Source organism: Danio rerio, chromosome 18 (genome assembly GCF_049306965.1).
Source record: "Danio rerio strain Tuebingen ecotype United States chromosome 18, GRCz12tu, whole genome shotgun sequence".
In the NCBI taxonomy this organism is placed as follows: domain Eukaryota; kingdom Metazoa; phylum Chordata; class Actinopteri; order Cypriniformes; family Danionidae; genus Danio; species Danio rerio.
In genome coordinates, this window is record NC_133193.1 from 28157782 (window position 1) to 28181758 (window position 23977).

At 36.7% G+C, this 23977-nt stretch overlaps 1 protein-coding gene across 6 annotated transcripts in view; it reads left to right on the plus strand.

The window, feature by feature from the left end:
• Positions 1-442: 442 nt before the first annotated feature.
• The window catches only part of alpk3a (alpha-kinase 3a), a 33290-nt gene continuing 9755 nt past the window's right edge, over positions 443-23977 (plus strand). The window contains exons 1-7 of one of the 6 annotated variants that reach the window (XM_073930344.1): positions 443-494; positions 972-1254; positions 3842-3886; positions 4363-4484; positions 4734-4851; positions 7799-9305; positions 16402-18850. In XM_073930344.1, the coding sequence (XP_073786445.1) occupies positions 4382-4484; positions 4734-4851; positions 7799-9305; positions 16402-18850 (4177 nt within the window). In that variant the 5' untranslated portion in view covers positions 443-494; positions 972-1254; positions 3842-3886; positions 4363-4381. The remainder of the gene's footprint in view (positions 495-971; positions 1255-3841; positions 3887-4362; positions 4485-4733; positions 4852-7798; positions 9306-16401; positions 18851-23977) is intronic. The other 5 variants (XM_021467818.2, XM_073930345.1, XM_021467819.2 and 2 more) reach the window with 5 other exon arrangements.

The following is a 23977-nucleotide window of genomic DNA, read 5'->3' on the forward strand; positions in this document are numbered from 1 at the left end:
CAATGACACATGAGCGGTGGGAGAGATTGTTGACTGTTATGGGGAGGCTGTACAGACAGAGTGACACAGAGTGGGCTGTCCTGATTAAACCAGGACCACGTTTTTGAGCTGGTCTGAAGAGTTGTCATCAAGGGCCACATGCATCAGATCACAGCACTTTGAGCAGATACACTAAACTGGATGCATTCGTTACATTGCTGTCCACAAAACTCTATATGACATGATCAGGCAGTCACAGACAGGATCTTGTGATCAAGGATGATTAGAAAATGATTTTTAATTGGGCCGGAAGTTTTTGCCATGTTTTTCTTGGTTGCTGCTTTCAAGTGGCTTCAGAGCAATGGCTAGTTGTGGAAAATGTGATGTGCTCTTGCGCCTATTTGTAGCCTGCTATTAATAGGATCCTGCTGGTAACACATGCTCTGCTGTGATTGACAATTCTAGTGCTACTGGGACAGCAGACTCCAAAGAACAGGCAAAGAAGCACACTCATGGTGAGTTCTTAAAGTTTAAAACTCTATATTATTTTGGAGCAATTTGAATTCAGGCAATGTATATATTGGCTCATAATCAGATATTAACGACTGTGTTTGATCAAATTAAAATGAACTAACAGAAGTTCCTATTTATAACTTGTAAATCTGTTCGAAGGGTTTGCTTGCTGAGACCGATCGGCCTCAAAACAGAATACAGTTCTTTTTAAACCATCGTTGCAAGTCAACACTAAGCAAACTAACAATAACACTTACTAGATATTCCTTTACTGTTTGTAAGATTAAAAAACAACTCCTAAACCAACTTTAGGTACTTTTCAAGATATTTATATTTCGCTGTTCTTTCATGACTTGAAGTGCTTCTATTATCCTAATTTGTATCATGTGCTAAGTGACTTAATGACTAAATATCTGCGTATTAACATCGTTAATACCTCTTTCAAATGTTTGATTACTGTTTCTGTCCCTCTTTTTCAGTATAGCTCTCCGATTGGTTACCAAGTGGAACTCTACAATTTGTTTCCGAAAGCCTGGAGACAAAAGTTGATTTTATTCTACAGAAAATCCCACTTTAAGAGACTGGTGGGTTTTTTTGGACTGTTGAAGTTGTTTTGTTTCGGACAATGACATCCAGGAGGCCCATGACCCGCTCTTACTCTGGAAATGGGAGATCGGGAAACCAAAATGGGGAGGATGTCCCATCGCCAAGCGGAAGGTCAGAGAGCCGAAACTACCTCTCCAATGTTAGGCCTGAAAACAGGTAAGAATAAAAAAACAAATGTGTTTGTGTGAATTTTATGCCTATGATTAGGGAAACTACGGTTTTGTAACAGTTATCTATACTTTTAGTTTGGGTGTTGATTTTGATGTTGGAGATGGTTTAAAGATTAATGTGCTTTTAATAATATATTTGGGAAATTAATATATGAGTCATACACGAAAAGGGTTTTTGAAACTATAAACGTGTAATACAGTTTAATTTTGTTGTCTATACAATAACATGTGTCAGTTTTGGCAGGCAAGAAATCTTACACTTAAGAAATTTTGTGTAACAATAGTTTACATACCAAAATATTTTAATGCATAAATTTGATTTAATTACAGTAATTTGATGACATATTAAAAGATTATTTTACAGGATTACAGCCCCAAAATACGTTTGAATTTTAAGTCTTAATATTTTGCCATTGTCCAGAGTTGTTTTTAATAATTTTAGATACAATACAATTTAGTATGCACAAATATTCTTAATATATTTTACTACATACAGGTCAGAATACAGTGAGCATTTTTGTTTTTATTTTCTAATCAAAATAATTATTTGTATGATGATGGAACATTTTTCACTCATACTGTAAGATTTAACTCTAACAAAATGTCTTCGAAACATTAAAATAAAGTATAACATATACAGTGCTCAGCAAATTTACAGTGCCGGCATGAAGAATTATTAGCCCTGCTGAATTATTAGCCCCCCTGTTTATTTTTTTCCCCAATATCTGTTAAACGGTTAGAAGATTTTTGTCAACACATCTAGACATAATAGTTTAATAACTCATTTCTAGTAACTGATTTATTTTATCTTTACCATGATAACAGTACATAATATTTGACTAGATATTTTTCAAGACACTTCTATACAGCTTAAAGTGACATTTGAAGGTTTAACTAGGTTAATTGATTTAACTAGGCAGGTTAGGCAAGGCAAGGCAAGTTTATTTATATAGCACATTTCATACACAATGGCAATTCAAAGTGCTTTACATAAACAAGAATAAAAGAAACAAGTAAAATAAAAATAAAAACAAATAATAAAAATGCGTAAAAACAAAACAAAACATAAAAACAGGTAAAATGTGATATAAAAGAATGAAGAAGAAGAGAAAAACAAGATAGTGCAATCTGTCGGACGCAGCACAGTGCTCATTCAGTAAAGGCACAGCTAAACAGATGTGTTTTCAGTCTTGATTTGAATGTGCCTAATGTTGGAGCACATCTGATCATTTCTGGAAGCTGGTTAATTAGGCAAGTTTTTGTATAACGCTGGTTTGTTCTGTAGACGATTGAAAACAAATTAGCTTAAAGGGGCTAATAGTTTTGGCTTAAATGGTTTTTAAAAAAAATCTAAAACTGCTTTTTTTTCCTTTGCAAAATAAAACAAATAAGACTTTTTCCAGAAAAAAAAATATTGTACTGTGAAAATTTCCTTGCTCTGTTAAACGTCATTTGGGAAATATTTGAAAAAAAAATCAAAGGGTGCTAATAATTCTGACTTTAACTTTAATTACACTCCTCACAAATCTATCTTTTAAATTATAAATATTTTAATAGTAAGCTATACAATATTAGAAACAAGCCAAATCTGGAGCTTATCTAACAAAATAACTTTCAAAACTGGTCCAAAAACTAGTACGTCCAAATGTATATGTCATAGAAAAATATTTTAAAAAGAGGAAAAAATCAAGCAAAGCAAAAAAATTGAAAAATTTAGTTAGAAATTTGCAGCATTTTGCTTGAATTTATTTATATTATCTTTTAATTTCTAAATATGTTTGGTGACCAAAATATTGTTTTTATAAATATATCTGTTTAATAATTCTGTTTTGTTTAAATGCACCAAAATACTTTGTCTATTCACTGAGAAATTAATAAAAATATTCATTTTTACTCAGTTATGCTGAGCACTGTATATAAAGACAAAGCAGTACTAGTAAAAAGTACTAATATATTAAAATGTAAATGTTAATTAATATATATAACATAGACATACCAAACAACAGCAGGTTAACTATGTTTATAATTCATTTAACTGTTAAAAGCTGTTAGTTAGTAGGTTATTTGTAACTAATAAAGTTATGGTAAATAAAACCTTAACTTTTCTGAATTAAATTGTAATGCAATGATGTGCACCTTATGTAAAGCTGCTTTGAAACTATAATTATTTTGAAAAGTGCTATAAAAATAATATTGAATAGAGATGAATTGAGCATCAATATTATACAATTGAATTTAGAATATAAAGATCTTTTTTCATCAAAGAACATCATTTAAGCATGTAGTAATTTGAATACAACCCTAAAATCCGATTTTCATCAGTGTAATTTGTTTGTGGCTGATAAACTCTGATGTAACTGTGGTTGCCACATCTCTGATATTCTGTTTACTCAACTATGATTGTTGCCAACAGAGACCACAACATGCACCTTTAGCAACAGCATTTACTGTACAGCATGACTGTATAACACATTCTGCGGCAGTGAATAAAATCAGGGTCACACAGTGAAAGATTAGATCTTGTTTGTTGAGTGTTGATTTGCTTCTTGTCTAAATAGCTTTTCAACTCACAGGTATTCAAACTACAGGCCGTCGAGGTAATAAAAGCATCCCAAAAGGTCAATCCTACTAACTACACTTCAAATAACAATTTCTATCCCCCAACATGCCTTATTTTCCTCCTTTGTTTGCTTTACCGTCTCTGAAATACCCAACTGTCGCAATTTGCATTTGTCTGAAGCGTAGTTATGACAACATTGTGTTTAATATGATTATTTTTAATCCTCCAGATCCCACCCAAATAACCACTGTAAATTGTACATAGAAAAGTGCAAGCTTATAATATTATCAGGCTAAAATAATTTCCTCTCACCCTGTTAATACCTTGCAGCCTTTCTTCCCAATAATTAAACTGTACTATTATAATGTACTACTGCTAAAAAATAATACACTTTTGTCTCAATGCAAAATCCTTGCTTTAGACGTGGCTTATTAATTTATTTTATATATTAATGACTGGAATAATTTGACATTTTTAGGATGAATTATATGTAGGTTGGTTGTTGAGTTGACACTCTTTATTTGCTATCTCCAGGAGTACCTTATGTACCGTCATGGCTCAGTTGACTGAAGAGACCCAGCCATGTTTTGAGACGACAATTAAATCGAAGGCAGTGTCAGAATCCTGCAATGTTAAATTCTCTTGTGTAGTCACAGGTGAGTTAAGATAGTTTAAGATTTGAACGTGAAAATAAATAGGTAAATATATTAAATTTAAGTTCATTTAAAATAAGTTTTATGTAATGGTTCAGTGTGTAAAATCCAAGTTTAGATTAAAGTGCTTTTATTAAATAAAACTATAAAAACATTTTTTGCTGAAATAAGTATTTTGTTGTTGTTGTTGTTGTTGTTTTCTATTTCTATTAAATAAGAGCAAATGTCTTTAATGTTGCACATTTTGACCAGGTTACCCGTGCCCTGAGCTGACCTGGTACAAAGATGACATGGAGTTAGATCGATATTGTGGTCTTCCCAAATATGAAATATTTCGCAATGGAAAAACTCACACACTCCACATCTACAAGTAAGTTGCCTAGTTCAATATATATTGTTTATCATTGAAATACTACAGTATTTTCCAAACTGTTTTTTTTTTAACATTTTCTGTTTTTGTGTGTTTATTGTTGATTGTTTATTTTTGTTTCCACTTTTATAAATTTATATTATGTGGCCTTATATATAGAAAAAAATCATGCATGTAATTAAATATGGAAATATGTTTTGTAATTAAACCTATAGTGTAACTGTTGACCCATCTCTTACCCCTTAACCACCATTAAACCTATCCATAGCACCACATTTTACATTGTGATTTTTAATGTAAGTATCTACTGTACATTCTCAGAAATAAAGGTACCAAGCTGTCACTGGGGTGGTACCTTTTCAAAGGTATAAATTTGTATCTAAAAGATCCATATTAATACCTCTAGGGTACATATTAGTAACTAAAAAGTACAAAGTGGTCCTCCTCTTAAAGTTTACCCAATATACCCTTTAAGTACAAGCGTGTACCTTTTGAAAAGGTACCACCATAGTGACAGCTCACGTACCTTTATTTCTTAAGAGTACAGTATTTATTAATTTAATTTAATTAATTTAAAATAAAGTGGAACCCTTTTTCCCCTTTTTGAACTTTTGAGATTGTTCTAAGATTCTGAGCAACATTCTTTTACCAGTGCTGATTCTAACTAATTTTTTTTTTATCTTGACTTCTTTGTTTAAATGTAAGTTGTGCAAGCAGATATTACAATATATCAACAATTACTATTTTTACAAAAACATATGTACACCTGCCTATAGACCTAGATTTACAAATAGTTACAAATTGTAATTCAGAATCATTTGTACAGTAATTTTCTCTTGTCGCAATCAGGGGTAGGTTTATGAATGGGGTAATACCAAGTTTGTTATAAACAGCTGACAAATGGCCAAAATCAGAGGCAAACTCAAAGAGAATCGCTGATGTGTCGCCAATGCCTGTGAAATGTTTGGCATGCTAAATATCTGGACCTGCTTGCTGTGTGAAAATAGTCCTGACTGAAAACTTATCAGTGATAACCTGCAGACAGTGAGAGAGAGAGATGCAGGGCAGCCGGGTGTTAGGGGAGGCGTTATAGACCACAACATCAGAATCTGGATTCTTTTGCAAGAAAGGCTATTTTTGGACCCCAACAAAATGGAGGAAAGTTTTTCGGAAAAAAGAGCACCCATAGTATTTTAATAATGTTTTTTTATGTAGCCTATCACAACAGGGTGCCATTTTCTGTGTTATGCGAAAACTCTGATGTCATTTGTGATCTTGTGCTATTTTTTTATCAGTTCTCACATAAACTTGGTTGTGAAACCAAAGCCAGACAAAGCTGTTAAGATTCTTCTCATAGTAAAGTCATGGGTAACACTTCAGTTTACATCACAATTTCTAGCATTAACAAACCACTAAGGCCCAATCCCAATTATATTTTTGTACCGCTGCCCCTTCCCCTTCCCCTTCTCCTACAACCAAGAGTGAAGGGGAAGGGCTTCAAAATGTACTTTTATTTTAGTGTTTTTTTTTGTTGTTGTTTTTTTTTACCTGAACGTGGTTATGAATATATTAAAACGTGCTTGTTTGTTGGAAAATTTGTAATAATGACAAAAAATTCAAATTTGTGGATCTCTTTACTTCCGGGTGCAGTAATTCTGCCATTGTGGGTGGTTGATGTATTCTGAGAAATTTTCTTAACTCTTGGTTTCGAGTGTGGTGCTGAAAAATCTTAATTCGAAGGGGTATTTACCCCTTCCCCTTAGCCCTATGGCTTTCAGCTAAAGAGAATTGGGAAACCCCTACCCCTTGACGTGGACGCGCAAATTGAGGGGTAGGGGTAAGGGGAAGGGATAAGGGGTAGAACTGGGACTGGGTCTAACTAACACTGATAGCTTAATAAACTACTAATTAGAGGTTTATTACACTGTAATACCTGATAAGTAAACTCAAACTGTTTGAGGAAATAGATTGCAGCAAAGCATTTAAGTTTTAATAAATGATTAAAAGATTAATCAAAAGATCTTTAAATGATTAAGATTTAAGTATCAAATGGTTTGAATACAACATATATATATATATGTATAGCTTCTAGCATTTAAGTTGAGTTAACACAAAAAAGTAGAATTTATTTTTTTACAACTTTGACTCATTGTTGCAGTAGGCTAAAATAACTCCATAACCAAAACATCAAAAAATAATTGGGAAGTTTCTTACAGTAGTATTTCTTACAAACGCTACGTGAGATCTGTTTCTTTCATGTCTGTCTCTGTGCTGTTTATCTGATGCAGCCGAGGCGGAGATTGAGGCATACTCTGACAGGCATGTGGAAATGGTGGGCGGTGACGACTAGTTTTAAAGGCACAGGCAACAAAAACAGCTACATTGTGTTTAGAGCAGAAAATTTAACATCCTAAAAAGGTATAATAAATAATCTGATTGGTATTTTGTGCTGAAACTTTACAGACACATTCAGGAGACACAAAAGATTTATCTTAAATCTTAAAAAAGGGGTAAAAAAAGGTGCCCTTTAATATTAGGCAAGTACTAAGCCAGTAGTAAATAGGATGAATTTTGACCTAAACTTAAGTGTTACCAAGTTATGCAGTGTGTAAAACTCCTGTCGCTGATCCATTGTGCAAAACAGTAGCGACTGAATGCTAACCGGATCGTGACTGTGATCCGACAACTTTAAAAACCATGCAGTGTGAACTCAGCATTAGGGAACCTTTTAAAAGATGTTACATTTTAGAATTAATTAAATTATATGAAGTCATCTGAATTATAGACACTTTTTGCCAATACATAAAAAATTATACATAAATAATTTATTTTTGTTGTGAGATCAGGTTGGGTGTAAAACTACCTGTGGCTACTTGTGATGAACTAAGACTCTTAATGTCAGGTGTACTCTCACAAGGATTATATCTACATCTTCTTTATTCGGCAGCTGTACAGAAGAAGATGCTGCAATTTATCAGGCCTCAGCAAGAAACAGTAAAGGAATCGTCTCCTGTTCCGGGGTGCTCGAGGTGGGGACCATGAGCGAGTACTTGATCCACCAAAGGTTCTTCGCCAAACTTAAGCAGAAAGCTGAAAACAAGCGGCGAGAGATGGAAGAGAGTCGACGTCGTGGTAAGGAGAACATTCAGAAAGAACAACTAAACATTATTAACCAGGAGCGCTTGCTAAGGAAGCGTAGGACTCCTGCCGAGAATGAACAGTCAAGCTCCTCTCCTACAACCCGGGACGAAGAGGAGAACGTGACATCCCAAGGGGTTGAAGAAGAACAGCCTGCAGTCAATGATAAAAATATCACACAACAGGCATCTGTAGGAACTACAGAGAAAACAGAGAATGGGGTTGAGAAACTCAACCACATCTGTGATCCAACGGAGTTGGCTGCTGCAAAGCAGTCTGCCAAAGAGAAACCGGGTGAAAAAAAGATGCGGATTACCAATGGATTTGATGAGGTGGGGATTGTTAGCCCCACCCAGAGCAACATACAACAAGAGGATGGTTATGAAGGAATTAGCTTGGCAAAATACTTAACAGAGTCTGTGCAGTCACCAGCTAGTGAGGAACATCACAGTCCTGCACTCATGGAAATTGATGTTGGTCCTATCAAAGACAAAGAACAAGAGCGAGAGCTTGAGAAAGAAAGGGAACGATTAAAAGAAGAGGAGAGGGAACGATCCAGAGAAACAAAGAAAGAGAGAGAGCGAGAGAAAGTCAGGCAAACTGAACAAGAACAAAAAGCATCTGCATCTACTTCTATAACCAAAGCAGCCTCAAACAAAGACCAAGAACCTCCACACAAGTCGGCTTTAACCTCGGTTTTTCACTCCTTAAAGGACATATTCTTTGGTAAAAGCAAGAAGTCCACAGAGTCATCTGAGTCTACAAGCAGAAGCAGCATTGATAAAGAAATTCCACATGGCAAACACCTTATTTCTTCAAAAACACCTTCTCAAGAGTCTTTAGTTCACAGTTTGGCCTCCAAACAAGAGGCATCAAAATTAATTGAAGAATCTTCTCAAATTAAGAACTTGGAAGTTAAAACAAATAGTTCGGACTACATAAAAAATGCACCAAAGTCAGTTGAGGAATCCTCCCAAATGGTAACCTTGGAAGTAAAATCAAATAGTTTGGCCGTGAAGCAAAATTCACCAAGTTTGGTTGAAGAATCCTTTCAAACAGCAGACCTGGAAGTAAAAACAAATTCTTTACCTCAAATGCAAGACTCAGCCATCCCCAATGATATCATAAACTCCAAACCACCTGAGCATATTACTGAATTATCATTAAACACACCTGAGGCTGGGTCTTCCACCCCTGAAAAACATCCTGAGAACACTGAGGCAACACTTAGACTTTCTGTAGAGCAGAAGGAAATGCCTAAGGAGGACATTAGTCCAGAGGAAGTTGTGCAGATTTCACATTCGTCGCTTTTCAAGGTGAGTTTATTGCACTTCTCACTTTACAACCTGCCGGTTTTGTCCATCTGTAGCTCAGGGCTTCCTGCACCATAGCACATGGGGGCTATTTATAGAGAGTACATCTGTGCGACAAGACTTGAGTTTAATTACACCACTCCTTGGTCAAGATGATGACACAAACTATACCCCAGAGGACACAGTAGGCAGCATTAAGATTGTTTGATCTTTAACTTTCTCTGGTAAAGACTAGGGAGTCAGCATTGTTCTTATCGATTGTTTTCTAAGCAAAAATTGCGAGTACACTGTTTGGGATATTGGACACAAATAGAGTGAGAGAGATCAGAGAAGAGTTCCTTTTTTGAATTTCTGTGGAATTTCATGACTTTTCATATTTACAAACTTCTTTTCCGTGTAACTGTTTAATGTGGTCTAAAAATTCTGGACTTAATGTTTACAACCTTTTCAAAAGACTGGAGACAATAAGATTTCTCAATTGTTTGTCTTGTTGAAAAACTGAATAAATTGACTGAATGTTCATTCAGTCAGGAAGGCTCTCAAAGTAAGCCACAGCAACCGAAATGCGAGCTCCAGTGGACAGTAACAGCCCCGAATGAGGTGCAGATTTCCACATGAGGTTGTTATTGATTAGCAAATAATATATATTTTATAAACGTAAACATTAGGTGAGCAGGTTACATTGTAACTTCATGACCTAACAACGCGCTACATGAAGATTTGCAGTGATAAACTGTTTGGCTGTTTCACTAGAAGAAACACGACAGCAATTTAAATACACTCATTCAGACGTACAGAATAACTTTACTGCACTGCTCTACAATAAAAAGGTAAGGTTTAAAATCAAACAAATACATATTAAACTATAAAAAAATACATATTAAATAAATATTAAACATTATTATATGTAAATGATTGTTATTTGTTAATTTGGCTTGCACTGAGTCACAGTCCTAAAGTTCATTTAAAAAAATGTTTATTATAAAGGGTCACGAAACACCAAAACACATTTTTTGAGCTGTGGACAGTCGTACATGTGTCCCACACTGCTAAAAACACTATTAGGACACAAATATTTCACAAAAAATTTCATGCAAATTCGTACTTCTGGTTTAAAACGAATTTTTGAAACTGAGTCATGGCCATGAGATTTTAGCATGTATTCCAGCGTTTAGACTGGACAAATGTACCTGGGAGTACCGTATTACGTCTCTGAGTGTGTTGCATTGATTCATGAGGATGGCTTGATTCAAACCAATCAGCACGCTTTAATGTGTATGCGGTGCAACTTCATTAATATGCATGCTAGCTTCGAAGACTGGACCTGAAACAGTGTTCAGATGGCAGAGAGACGCCACATTGTGTTTCTAAAAGGAGTGGGAAAGAATTAAAAATGCTTGGTCGTCAGTTTTGCTTTTATAATGTGCTGCAGTCAAGGTTTATTTTACATTTTCTCTCTATGTGAGCGCTACTGGACTTACGTGTGGATCAGTGCATGCGACGCATGGCAGAAATACGTTTGTACGGAACATTTTTTATTCGAGAGCTTTTCTCATCTGGAAATGAAGAAATCCAGATTTGCTGCTCGTCTCCTTTAAAAAGTGTTTAAAGACAGACCAAGTCAAAATAATTGTCTAAGTACCTTAGTTTACATTAATATCACTACAATATTATGGACTGAAAGATCCGTTGCAAATGCTGCCCTCTGACTTTAAACACGAGAACACTGTAAGCAAACTATAGCCGACCGTCGTGTTAAATTTTCGCCGAATTTTGTGACAGGATTGTCTACACACACACAGCTTTCTGACTTACCGAGTGCATCTGAGTTACCGAAAAATGCAGAGGTGTTTCATGTCCCTTTAAGATCTGAGGTGAACTGCTGCTGCTTTCAGCAGTATGGCAATAAATGTCAAGTAAAACGGCTTTCAAGCTCACATTATTAGCATTTAACACTGAATAAAGCAAAAGTTGAAGTTTATCCTGTTGTTCACCTGTAAGAAATAGATGTCATTTCTAAAATAGAAATTTCAGGTGTTGGTTAGAACAAAAAAGAAAAACAAAATATTTATTCAATTGTGTGTCGTTGCTCTTAGTTAGAAAATGGTTTAAAATTAAATCAGCCTTAAATATGCCTTTAGGCTCGATAGTTGTGTCAATCTGTCAACCTGCACTTGTGTTTGTTTTGATCCAGGAGTGCAATACCTAGTTCAATCACTGTGTGTCAAACGTACACACTGCAACTTTAAAGACAGGTTTAGTATTATGGATAGATTTAGTGGTGGGTAAAGAAATATGTTCAATTTAGTTACAGATGTAATCGTAATTACAATGTAATAACATGGTTTTTTAGTTAATTTCTAACACTTAAAAAACAATTACATGATGAAAATGCAGAAAAGTTTGTTTTAGACATGCCATGCGGTTTCGGGTTTAAAGTTTCTATTTTGAGCTAAATCAAAAAAAATAGTGGAAAATGTTGAGTCTGTTATAGCCGACTCTTAAAATTAGCAACACAATCAAATGTTCCCTACCACATTTAATAAAATTACATTTATTATACTAATAATGGATTTAGTTTACTGTCAATTTTACAAATGAAAATCATCCACTTTTCTGGAAAATGTATGAAAAATGTTTGAAATTATCAATTTGATGGATAATCATGGGTGTATAAAATGAATAGTGTTCTTAAAAGAAAACTGAGCACAAATTTTATCTGTGCACAGACTTTGTCTTACAGTATTTACGGCTATAGGAATTTTAAAAACCCCAACTAGGCAATCAATAATGTTTACAGTGAGCATGACTTGCTAAGACTAGCTGGATTTTCAACTAGAAGTGTTAGAGAATAAGGTTCCATGTGTCAGCAACATTTAAGAACAGAAGAATGCAGTAAGTCTTCATTATTCACCTTTTTAAAAAAAAGATTAACTACAGTAGTTATCTGAAAGGCAACATGAATGCTATGATATGAAATGATGACAATTTAGTGCCTTCAATGTACAAAAGTTTAATAAAAGTAGGAGGAAACTTTGTCTAAATTTTATTAAGTTCTTTGTTATAGCCATATTGATTTTAAATGCATGTTAATGTTCAAGCAGTTCAGGAAATAATAAATGACAGTCATTGGGCACAAAAGACAAACTTAGAGACTAAAACATCTTTTCACATTTTTTACATTCTTTAGTTCCCTGCTTCTTAAAATAAACCTGCTTCTAGTGTATGCCATACATATCCTCATACCACACAGACAATGTCTACAGACTGCTAAATATGTATGCATTACGTCACAGAAACTAGCATCAGCTGATGGTTCTATAAGAGGCCCTTTCCTTTAGCCTACAGTTTTTCAAAATGTTTCTGTCACATTGCATTAGAGTACTTGTGTTTCTTCACAAACATGTTTACTTACATTGCAGGTAACTATAGCAAGTAGCTAAGCTTCTTCTTTGATAAGAATGTGCACATGGCAGAGGTTCAGTTAGCCTTCACATGATTTTAAAAATGCCATGGCTGAAGATTAGAGAGAAAATGAGGCTGCTGGAAAGGCATGCAGAACCCTAGCGATTGCATCATCGCGTAAATCCATACACAGCTAATGCTAATGATAAATTTACATTTGTTAGTCAACAGGGTGAATGTGTCACCTTTAATTTACCACGTGTTATTTACAGTGTCAGACAGGACAAAACATGTGATAGCTTCGCACCTGGCACGCAACACATTCAGCTGTTTTATTTCCTATGTAAAGTGGAAGTGCAACCACCAGCGTCTCGTGGGAAGTTAATGTTAGTTGTTGTGGTAAGTCAGTAAGAGGAACCCTGAAGGTTCAGCTGAACTCTGTGTCCTTTTTCACAGCACAGGATTTTCTGTTAAAAGAAAGCTGATGGAGGGCTGGTCTATATTTGTGACAAGCTTCTGTCTCAACTGAAATGTCACTTGGTTTTCATTTTAGCTGCTTGGCTGTTAGCTATATTAATCATAAAGGTATAAGAATGGTAACCAATAAGGTTATTGATCGAGTAAGTAAGATTTATTATTGGCATTTAAATGCTTAAATAGGTTAGTTAGGTTTGTTCTGTAGACTATCAAAAATAAATATAGCTTAAGGTGGCTAATAATTTTGACCTTAAAATGGGTTTTAAAAAATTAAAAACTGCTTTTATTCTATAGCCAAAATAAAACAAAACTTTCTCCAGAAGTAAAAAATATTATCAGACATTCTGTATAAATTTCCTTGCTCTGTTAAACATGATTTGGGAAATATTTAAAAAAGAAAAACAAATTCAAAAGGGGGTTTAATAATTCTGAGGTCAGCTGTATATGTACATCTATGTTCAAATAGAATGGATATAATTATTTTTATATGTTCATATATGGCTGGTAAAATTTATGGTATATGGTAATTACAATGGTCGAATGTCAGTCTGTATATACTGTATATATTTATGCAACAGTTCTGTCTGGTTCTCAAAATTGGCTGATAGCCAAGCAATATTCTGCAATGACAGTACGCGTACCTCCTCCTCATCCTTCTGTGTTACTCTGCCCACATAGTGACAACAGATCAATAAACTCACTACAATTTGACAAAATATTATATAAATATATATTATATTATATAAATATATTGAGGCTTTTTAGGTGCTGTTTGTTTACAAGGATAGTGCCTATTTTAAATATTTATCATTTCTGAGATACAGCGCTATTAGCCTGTCATTGAGCAGACCAAAGACAGTTGATGTTGTCCATCCACAAAATGGTAAAAGAGAACGCATAATAAGAGCTTAGAGGAGAAAAGATCTGTGTATTTTCAATGAGCAAAATATTATAATACTGGTGAGTGACATTCTAAGTCAACCTCTCTCTTTTTTTGTTGCAGTGTACTTATACCATAGTAATTGTAGTGTGTTGAGTGTGAGTTTTGACTCACTTATCAAGAACGTATGTTTTATGTTTTATGACATTATGTTTTATGTTATGTTTTGTATAACCCTGAGTTACTTTTTGGTTGGCTATCTGTTTATTTCTAATAAGTCTCCTGTTTTCGTAACTGCAGACTAGTTCAGTTAAAAAAAAAAAAAAGAAAGAAGAAATACCCGCATGTGTTTAGCATTTTTCCTTATCCTAAACACAATGGTAATCCGGTAGTGATTGCGTTGTTTTGGCTTTTTCGGGGATATTATTGTGATATCCTGATTGCAACAGAGAAATACTGGGAAATCTCTCTAGACTGTTGGCATTTCACGCTGTTCAGCCTTATAACCTTAAAATGTAAGCAAAATCTCCTGTTTTGTCATAACTTTAGATATTACGAGAATCATTCAAATACTAGCCCTAAAGTGACGTTGGTGAATTAGGAACGGTTTCTGCTGTTCTGACATCAGCTGTAGATGTGAATGAATGGTGGAAGACGATAGTTTCTCATACAAGGATTTTAGACTCTTCGTGTTCTTTTTTATATACACAATTATGCTGTCAAACTGTTGTATAAACACTATATGACACTCGTAGCAGTGTGATATGGCTGTGTATGGTCACTGGTGGGACACAACGCACACCTCTCACCAATGCCAATATACAGCCATATCCCACTGCTACTCATGTGATATTGCTCATATAATGTGTCATTAACCATTTGAATATATTTATTCAGTAATTTTCTTTTCAGCTTAGTCCCTTTATTAATCTGTGGTTGCATCAGTGGAATAAACTGCCAACTTATCCAGCATATGTTTTACACAAAGGATGCCCTTTCAGTCACAAAACAACACTGGGAAACACCCATATACTCTTGCATTCACACACATACACTACGGCCAATTTAGCTTATCCAATTCACCTATACCACATGAACAGAGGGAGAACATGTAAACTCCACAAAGAAATGCCAACTGGCCCAGCCAGGTTCAAACCAGTGATCTTCTTGCTGTGAGGCGCTCATGCTACCCACTGCGCCACCGTGACGCCCCATTTGAATATATATCACTGCATAAATAAAACTGCTGCTACTGGTCTTTCACTTTAAGAAGGATACAAAAACGGTTTAATTTGTCATAAGAATGACAATATCACCACAGAAATATTGCCTCAATTTAGGAAGTTGTTTTACATTTATTTCACACTATTAAAGGATAAGTGTGTACAAGTGAATTTTGGCATCAATCTGTTTGTTTGAGGTGGGTTGATCATAACCAACCTAACTGCATTGGCTCACAACATGCATGTTATTTTTTTTTTTAATGGATACTTTATATATAAACAGTTGAAGTCAGAAATATTAGCCACCCAACCCCCAAACCCCCCTTGATGTGTGAATTTTGACAGTATGTCTGATAATATTTTTTATTCTAAAGAAAGTCTGATTTGTTTTATTTCTGCTAAAATAGAAGCAGTTTTTAAATTTGAAAAAACATTTTAAGGTCAAAATTGACCAAATTTCATATTGGTGGTTTAACTATTAACTGATAGAACAGTGTCAAGTACTGACAGCAAATTATGGGGAGCAAAGAGGACCTCGAGCCGGGAATCACACTTTACCACTAGGCTATTGGCAGCAAAGGTTAGAATGTTAATCATTGTGTAAAAAATTATCCTGCATATAATTCATTTGTTGTGCATAGCTGATATTTTAATTTGCCTAAATTTAAATAGCCTCAGTAATATTGAGTGTTTTCTGGAACATTACTAATATAGTTTTATGGTCATATCAGATGTCACTCATGCAGAGATGCAGGGGCCCTGACAGGTCATAAATATTATGTTGTTTTTTCTTTACGTGAAGAGAAAATTACACAATATTGATAGATTGAATGGACGATGTAATGTTTTATAAATCACATTTCAAACAAAAAACAAGTAAGCAAAGAAACCTGCAATATGTAAATATTAGTAGGGTTAAAGGGCCCCAAATATTAACTTTCATTAAAACAATTATAATAAATGTATTAATTTAATTAACTAACTAACCTATAATATTACACAAAAACAGTAATGCATGCCTAAAAGACAAACTTCAACTGTACAGTTTTTGCAGTGTGTTTAGTGTGATAAAGCCAATGTTACCTATTTAACAAGCAACTCTTTATGTCTCAAGGCTAAAGAAGACCAGGCTAAACCCAGCAGAACTGATGTTCCTGACTCTGTGGACTTGGCCAATCCTCCTTGTAGGACTGAATTGCAAGAATTTACCTATCCTGTGGATGAGGTCATGCAAGGTGCTGAGGAAATTAATATTGTAGAGAAGCAGGGGGCCCCGGCTGCCCCTCTGACAGACCTCATCATGGCAGACCTGGAAAGCATGCAGTGTTGTGAGAGCCAGCCAGAGTCTCAGCTTTCACAGCCTGCCGACACTGTCCCTACCCAAGTGCACATTGAGTCCCAGTCAGTGGAGTTGAGGGTAGAAGAGAGCAAAGAGCTGTGTGCGTCCAATGAAAAAGTAATTCTTCACATGGAGGAAAGTGTTATAAAAATGCCGGAGGAAGATTTCCTGAAAGAGAAAAAGGGGCATCAGGATAGTGCAATAGAACGGAAATCTTTTGCTGCAGGCAAAAATGAGATGGAAATCGGCTTTGGCTTGAAACAGTCCATCATTCCGGTAATTGTAGTGAGTGAAAGAGAATGTGAAATTAATGATCAAAATTCAGCACTGGGTCCAAGCCCAGTGTCAGCACTGGGTCTAAGTCAAGAAGTGGAATCTGTCACTCTTGTGTCTGACAGTGAAATGGAAATTGATTTGAAACCAGACGTAAAATCTATACCAGTACTAAATGTTAATTTAACAGAGGATAAAAAAGTTTCTGGCTCTACTACAGTGAATAATTTAAATCAGGAAGAAAACTTAAATGATAAAAGGATTTCAAATCAGAGTTCAAGTGCTGAAGAAAAGGGAAAAGATAATGTTGAGAAAAGCAATGAAAAAGAGAATGAGAAAAAGAACAATGTTATTGCTGAAAATCTTAAGGACGACTTCAGTCAACCAAAGAAAAATAATGTTAAGAAAACTAAGAATCTTGTTCAAGAGACAGAGGCAACTACTATAATCCCAGAGAAGGAAATCCCCAAAAGTCAAAAACGAGGTAATTCTGAGGTTACTGAAGCTCAGCTGAAGCCATACAAAGTAGAAACACCAAAAATCCAAAAGAAAATACAAGCCGAAAGACGTTTGACAGAGAAGGACCAATCAGCAGCACAACCGATCATAATACTTCCTGATACAAGAGAAACTGTTATCAAGAATGTAGCAAAGAAAAGATCCACACCACTTATCCCGGAAATCAAAGTCACATTGCCAGAAAGAGTCAAACGTGAAGAACCTGTTATTGCACCCCGATCTGAAATTCTGAAATTAGAGCCTGAAAGAGTTATGCAACCTTTAACGCAGGAGGTTGCACAGATATTCCGAGAAAGGGAAAGACCGATTGATGATGCAACCAGAACATCAGGAGAATCTGTCTCCAACAGTGCCTTAGTTATTTCAGATCATTTAGGTGTTATGAGAAACAATCAGTCCTCAACTTCCGGGGACAAAGTACAGGACATTAAACCACAAAGTCTAGAAGCAAGAGTGAAAGGTGGTGAAGAACAAGGAAGTCTCACCACTGGGATGGTGAGAGAGGAAGACAATAATATCCCTACAATCAATATAGCATGTGCTGATGATAACACTCTTAAACAAGACCAAACTCACAGCCAGTCTTTACTTCCTGGCATAGTAATCTCACAAGACATCACTCAAGGTACTCCCCCCATTTCTACAATAAATGCTGAAAGGAGTGGTGATTACAAAAAAGACTTTGACACTGTAGTTTCTATGCTGAAGAGCGAAAGCGATCAACATCGTCCAATTGCTGCTTCTGAGAAGCCAAAGGAGCAGCTCATGTCCCATTTGAGTATTACAAACCAAGACCTAGACAGAGTTCCTCAACCAAAAGACACAAGAGTAGACCCTGAAGCTGATAGGCTTCAAAAGGACAAACCTTCCATTGAGAAAACTAGCTTAACAGCACCTGTGGGACCTACACTCCCTCCTCTAAGTCCTGCCAGTTTGCGAAGGCTTATGGCAAAGAATAACCCAAACTTAGAGAATCAAGGCTCCGTCTCTGCTGCGTCAGTGGATGGAAGTGAGAAAAAAGGAGAAGAGAGTGGAGGAAGCACACCCACATCCACGTTATCTTGTGAAAGTAGCCCCAAGATGAAACGACGGGACAGTCTTACCCTGATACCCTCTGCCACTCCTGAGGAGCTGGCTTCTGGTGCTCGCCGCAAAATCTACCTTGCCAAAACTAAATCTGAGGATGAGGGATCTGACACACAGGGTAAAAGGGATAGTCCGTATATGTCACCCAGTCAGGCTCGAAGGGCGGCTTTCCTGCAACTTCAGAGTGGGCAACAAACACCTCCCACAGAAAGACGTTCACCACTGATGGCCCGTCGCAAGGCCACACTTGAAGTACCAAAACCCAAAGAGGAGATGGCTGAGGTGGCTGACAACACCAAGATAGAAAGCAAACCAGCAGAAAAGGAGAAGCTAGACCCCTTCAAAGGTAGCACATATATGTTTTAATGGTTGACTGTTCAAACATATTGATAAAGATATTTTAGTACAATTTATCTAGGGAGAACTTTAAATTGCACAAGAAGGAACTAATACCTTTCCACTGCGCTGTACTGTATAGTTTCGCATGGCTTGGTTCACTTCGAATTTTAGTTTGCATTTCCACTGCAGTTTACTGCTGCTTTAAGTGGGTTGGATTGTTGTTTACTGACGTGACATCATCAAAAACATGACATAAACAAATATGCGACACAAACTAACCGACAACACAGAGCCAATGTATGCCAATGGTTGGAATGGTGTTTTTGAGAATTGCCTGCTGCTATTTAAATAGAGGTTGTAATAAAGTAAATGGCTTCTAGATCAGAAAGAGGAGGCATAGAACAGACAAACTTTTAATAACTTTAATAAATAGTTCACCAGCATAGACCATGCCACACTTTGAGCTAGACTTTATTGTAGAGATGTAAGGATGAAAGGGATGGTAAGGGAACAGTGGGATGAAGGGGAAGAGAAGTAAGAAGATAAACAGAGAACAGGTACTGTACGTAGGTTGATTGGGCATCCTACGATGATGCTCAGAGACTCAGAGTAGAGTTACTGTCTTTGTAATATTTTGATAGGATGATTGAACCCCCCGATTCAACCTAGGAGGGAAGAGAGGGTTATAGGATTTTTAATGGAAAGCGAGGAAATAGAGGGAGGGTGGGTGGGTTTGAGAGAATAGGATGAACAGTGCTAGAAGGCTGGTCTGCCTTAAAGGGCCATGAAACCCCCTTGTTTCAGCAAGGTGTTTTCACACCTCTACTTTGAAAAAAAGTCAGAAAAGTGGGCGTGTCCAGCTCTGTTTAGGGGGGAGTGTTGGACGAGCAAAAGTGGGATGATATGGGAGTGCCGATTTGGGCACGTGCTGAGTTTCAGAGTCAAAACACACACACACACACACACACACACACACACAAACTCACACACACACACACACACACACACACACACACACACACACACACACACACATACAGAGGAGAAAGTGAGTGTGTTGACTTGGACATCAGTAATCAAATTATTTGACAAATTATTTAATGGTGGACTTTAACTGCAGTTTGGCTCTTTCATTCAGGAATTTCATTCGTGCGCCTAATGACAAATGAGATATTTGATTCGAGGAGCTGCTCTAAGCGTGTATTTTTCGTGCAATGTACATACCGCACGGCGGATGAGAGAATAAAAACCTCTGCATTTCCCGGAAACTTAGATGCACTCAGCAGGTAGCGTCAAAAAGCTGTGTGTGTTATTCCTGTCACAAAATGCGGCGAAAATCCTACACGACGGTAATAGTTTGGTTGTGGTCTTAACATGTTAACACTTGGTGTAATAGTTGGTTCGATACCAACGAACTTTGCCATCTGAATAAACAAAGACCACTGGTCGCTCACTTACCAAATCTGTAGAGACAGGACAACCCACAGCAACTAGAACTGCGTCTTTATTAAGCTGAGCAGCAAATTCCGATCTCACCATTTGCAGATGAGAAAAGCTCACGAGTAAACAATTTTCCTTAAACACGTAACGTTATTGTTGTCGCGCGTCGCGTGCACTGTATTCCACACGAGAGTCCAGCTGCGCTCTCATATAGAGAAAATGAAAACAAAACCTTCACTGCAGCAAATTATAAAAGCAACACTGCACGCTTGTTTTGCCAACACAATGTGGCATCTCTGCCGTCTTAACACTGTAACATTAATGAATATTAATGAAGTTGCACAATAGAGCGCTCTGATTGGTTTGAACCAAGCCTTACTTATGCATTAATGCAGCACACTCGGAGACGTAATATGTTACTACCAGGTACAGACGTCTAGTCTACATGCTGAAATAAATTCTAAGGTCTCATGGCCGTGACGCGGCTTCAAAAATTTGTTTCAAACCGGAAGTACGAATTTGCTCGAAATAACGCAAAAACAACCGATTTTCACTTTTTGGTGAAATATATGTGTCCTAATAGTGTTTTTAGCAGTGTGGGACACATATACAACTGTTAAAGGCTCAAAAAATGTGTTTTGGTGTTTCGTGATCCTTTATATAAGTTTTTAGGGTGTAGGTGATTGGTTAAGGAGACAAAGTGAGGCATGATTCCACTGCCAAAACTTTGTTAACAAGCTAACTCCATATAAACACAAAAACAAATGGGCGTCAACAGGAGTCCATAAGCTTTCAAACTGAAAGCAAAACCAAACGCAAGCTCCAGGCCTGGGGCCTCATGTACGAAGACTTGCGTGGAAATCTTACTAAAACATTGCGTACGCACACAGAAAAAATTTCAGATGTATGAAACACTGCGTACGCCGAATCTCACGCATATTCTTTTGTACATCTGAATGAACGTGAAACTGAGCGCAACATGCACGAGCACAAAACCCCTCCCTGCCTCCTCCCCCGTATGAATATGCTAATGACTATGCTAATGGCAAAACCCAACGAAAAAGCAATGGCAAAATCAAGCAAGAAGAGAAACTTTGAACAGAATGTGAATTGGAGGTGCTGCTTTCGGAGGTAGACCGTAGAAAAGCGGTGTTATTTGCAAGTTTGTTCTCCGGAATTAACAACAAAAGAAAAAAAATAGAGTGGGAGAGTTTAGCTGATGCGGTCAACACAGTTGGGTCTGAACATCGCACTGAGTGCATTAAAAAAAAAGAAATAGTATGGTTTATATCTGTAAAATGTTGCAGGGCGCTTAACTGTCTCAGTGGCGCGTTCGTAAGACGCATGTGGTCATGTTTTGACACGTTCGAGCATGAACTCGGCTCGAATCTAGCGTCTGATGAATTTTTTGTTTTTCCCCCCGCTACATATCAGATTTTGCTAACTATTTATCACGAGACAGACAAGTAGGAATCATCAATAAGTTCATATCAATAAGCATCATATTTTATTTGCAAATTTATTGAATGGAAATGTTTCTGATTCACGCATGCAAATTCATCTTCAGATAGTGTCTTTATATCAATGTGCGTGCGGTAGATCGCTCAGATTACATTGGGAAAACAGGCAACTACTGCAAATTGTGCTTTAATGTTTAGCTGGTCAAATGTATGGTATGGAAACCTTATATACCTGCTGAACCCGTCTCATACAGCTGCCATTGCAAGGATCAGACACTTTGTAGAGAGGAATTTAACACAACTGCCTCTAGGAGTCGCCAATGGAAATAAAACAGACACGCACAAAAAATGTGCGTACGCCTGCCAGAAAGCTGCCGTGAAGCTGCGCACATTCCCACATTCAGTTCATTGTTAGTAAATCCAAACGTGAGCGATTCTGAGCGTGAAACCTGGCGTACGCAAAGTTTTTGTGCTTACGCAGCGTTGATACATGAGGCCCCTGGTCATCTCTCATTTTCCTGTCTTCACTCCTCCTTTTACACTTGCTCCCCTGTGAGAATCTCGTGACAGAAGGTTTGGTGTCTTGTGTCACAAATCCAATAGCACTGGTAGTGATAATTTTCTGGGACCAATTGGTTATCAGCAATGTGTATTAGTCACATTTAGGTAGTAGTACAGCACACTAGGAGCCTCGTCCAAGGTTGTACTAAAACATTATTATGTTCTAGTCTTGGAACACAGTAGAAAGTCCCCTAAAATAAGCCATACTGTACTGAACCGAACCACACCATATCATGCAACTGCCTCAAGACATATTATATAATACATAATATGCCAGGATAATAATGTGCCTGGATCAAGTCCAAGTCGAGCCCCCAAACTTATATTATGACTCAAAATTGGGAACAAAATACAGCTGAGGGACATTTAACCCAGGCTAATTCTGAAAACGTAGTCACTTGGACGTTTCTGGAGACCGTGAAATACGCCCCGGGAGGTACGTATTTTAGCAGTTTTTGTTTTCGCGAATCCGCGAAAGGTCACTTTTTCGCATCTCAAATGTCTCTCGCGAGTGCCGTTCGTGCCCTCGCTGTTCTCGCCCACGCTGTTCTCACGTAAACCCACCAGAGGTCGCTGTCGACTGACTAAATGACTGAATGATTGACCTGGCGACCGGCCAATCAACTTACCCATTCTCCTCCTTCCCTAAACCCAACCAATTTTACCAATTGACCCGCCCACCCACTTACTTCGCTAAACTCAACCGACAGTTTACAAAAGCCGTTCAGAAAAAGCAGATTTGACCATATTCTCACTCTGTTATTCACGTCTTCATTTTATTTTTTGTTTTTGTCTTACCTGATTTCTGCAACCACTCTTCCCCGAACTCAAACTCGTCGTGGTCAATCTCTGTGTTTCAAATCCGCTGAGGTACAAGACGAGCTAACTGGACAAACTGGTTGCAGTGGGAAAGCCAGGCCCGGATTGGCGAATCGGGAGGACTGGGAGAATTCCCGGTGGGCCGGTCCATTTTTTGGCTACGAGGGCCAGTGTCCCTAGCTGCTTGCACTCTCAGCAGTCGCACTTTTTTATTTATTTATTTGACCATAGTCTCACTCTTTTTATTTATTGTTTTGCCGCAGCTCCGCTCTTTTTATTTATTTTCTCGCAGCCCTGTGAGCAGAATGCAGTTTTCAGGTTAATGATGACAGTGCCACCTTAGTGAATATAAGAATTCAAATAATTAATATTAATGAATATTACACCTGCTCAATGAAAATCAGAAGATTCACTACATTAGTAAATCTGACATAACTTGATCAGAAATCTAAAAAGGGGAGAAAAAGTTTAAGTCATGGTTAAAAGTCTTGCAGGTACCAGTACAACGCTTATTTTTTATTTCAAACGCACATGCATAACAGCGCTATTGTAGTATAGCGGTCAGCATGTTGCAGTATGACGCTGCTGTCCTGAGTTCAAACCTCAACTAAACAATAAAAAAAAATTTGTTTTTTTTTTTTCATTTTCAGTGTTAGAACATATAATACTGTTTGGGTTACTTATGTAGGTGTATATATATATATATATATATATATATATATATATATATATATATATATATATATATATATGTGTGTGTGTGTGTGTGTGTGTGTATATATATATATATATATATATATATATATATATATATATATWTTTTTTTTTTTTTTTTTTTTGTGACCACCGTTACA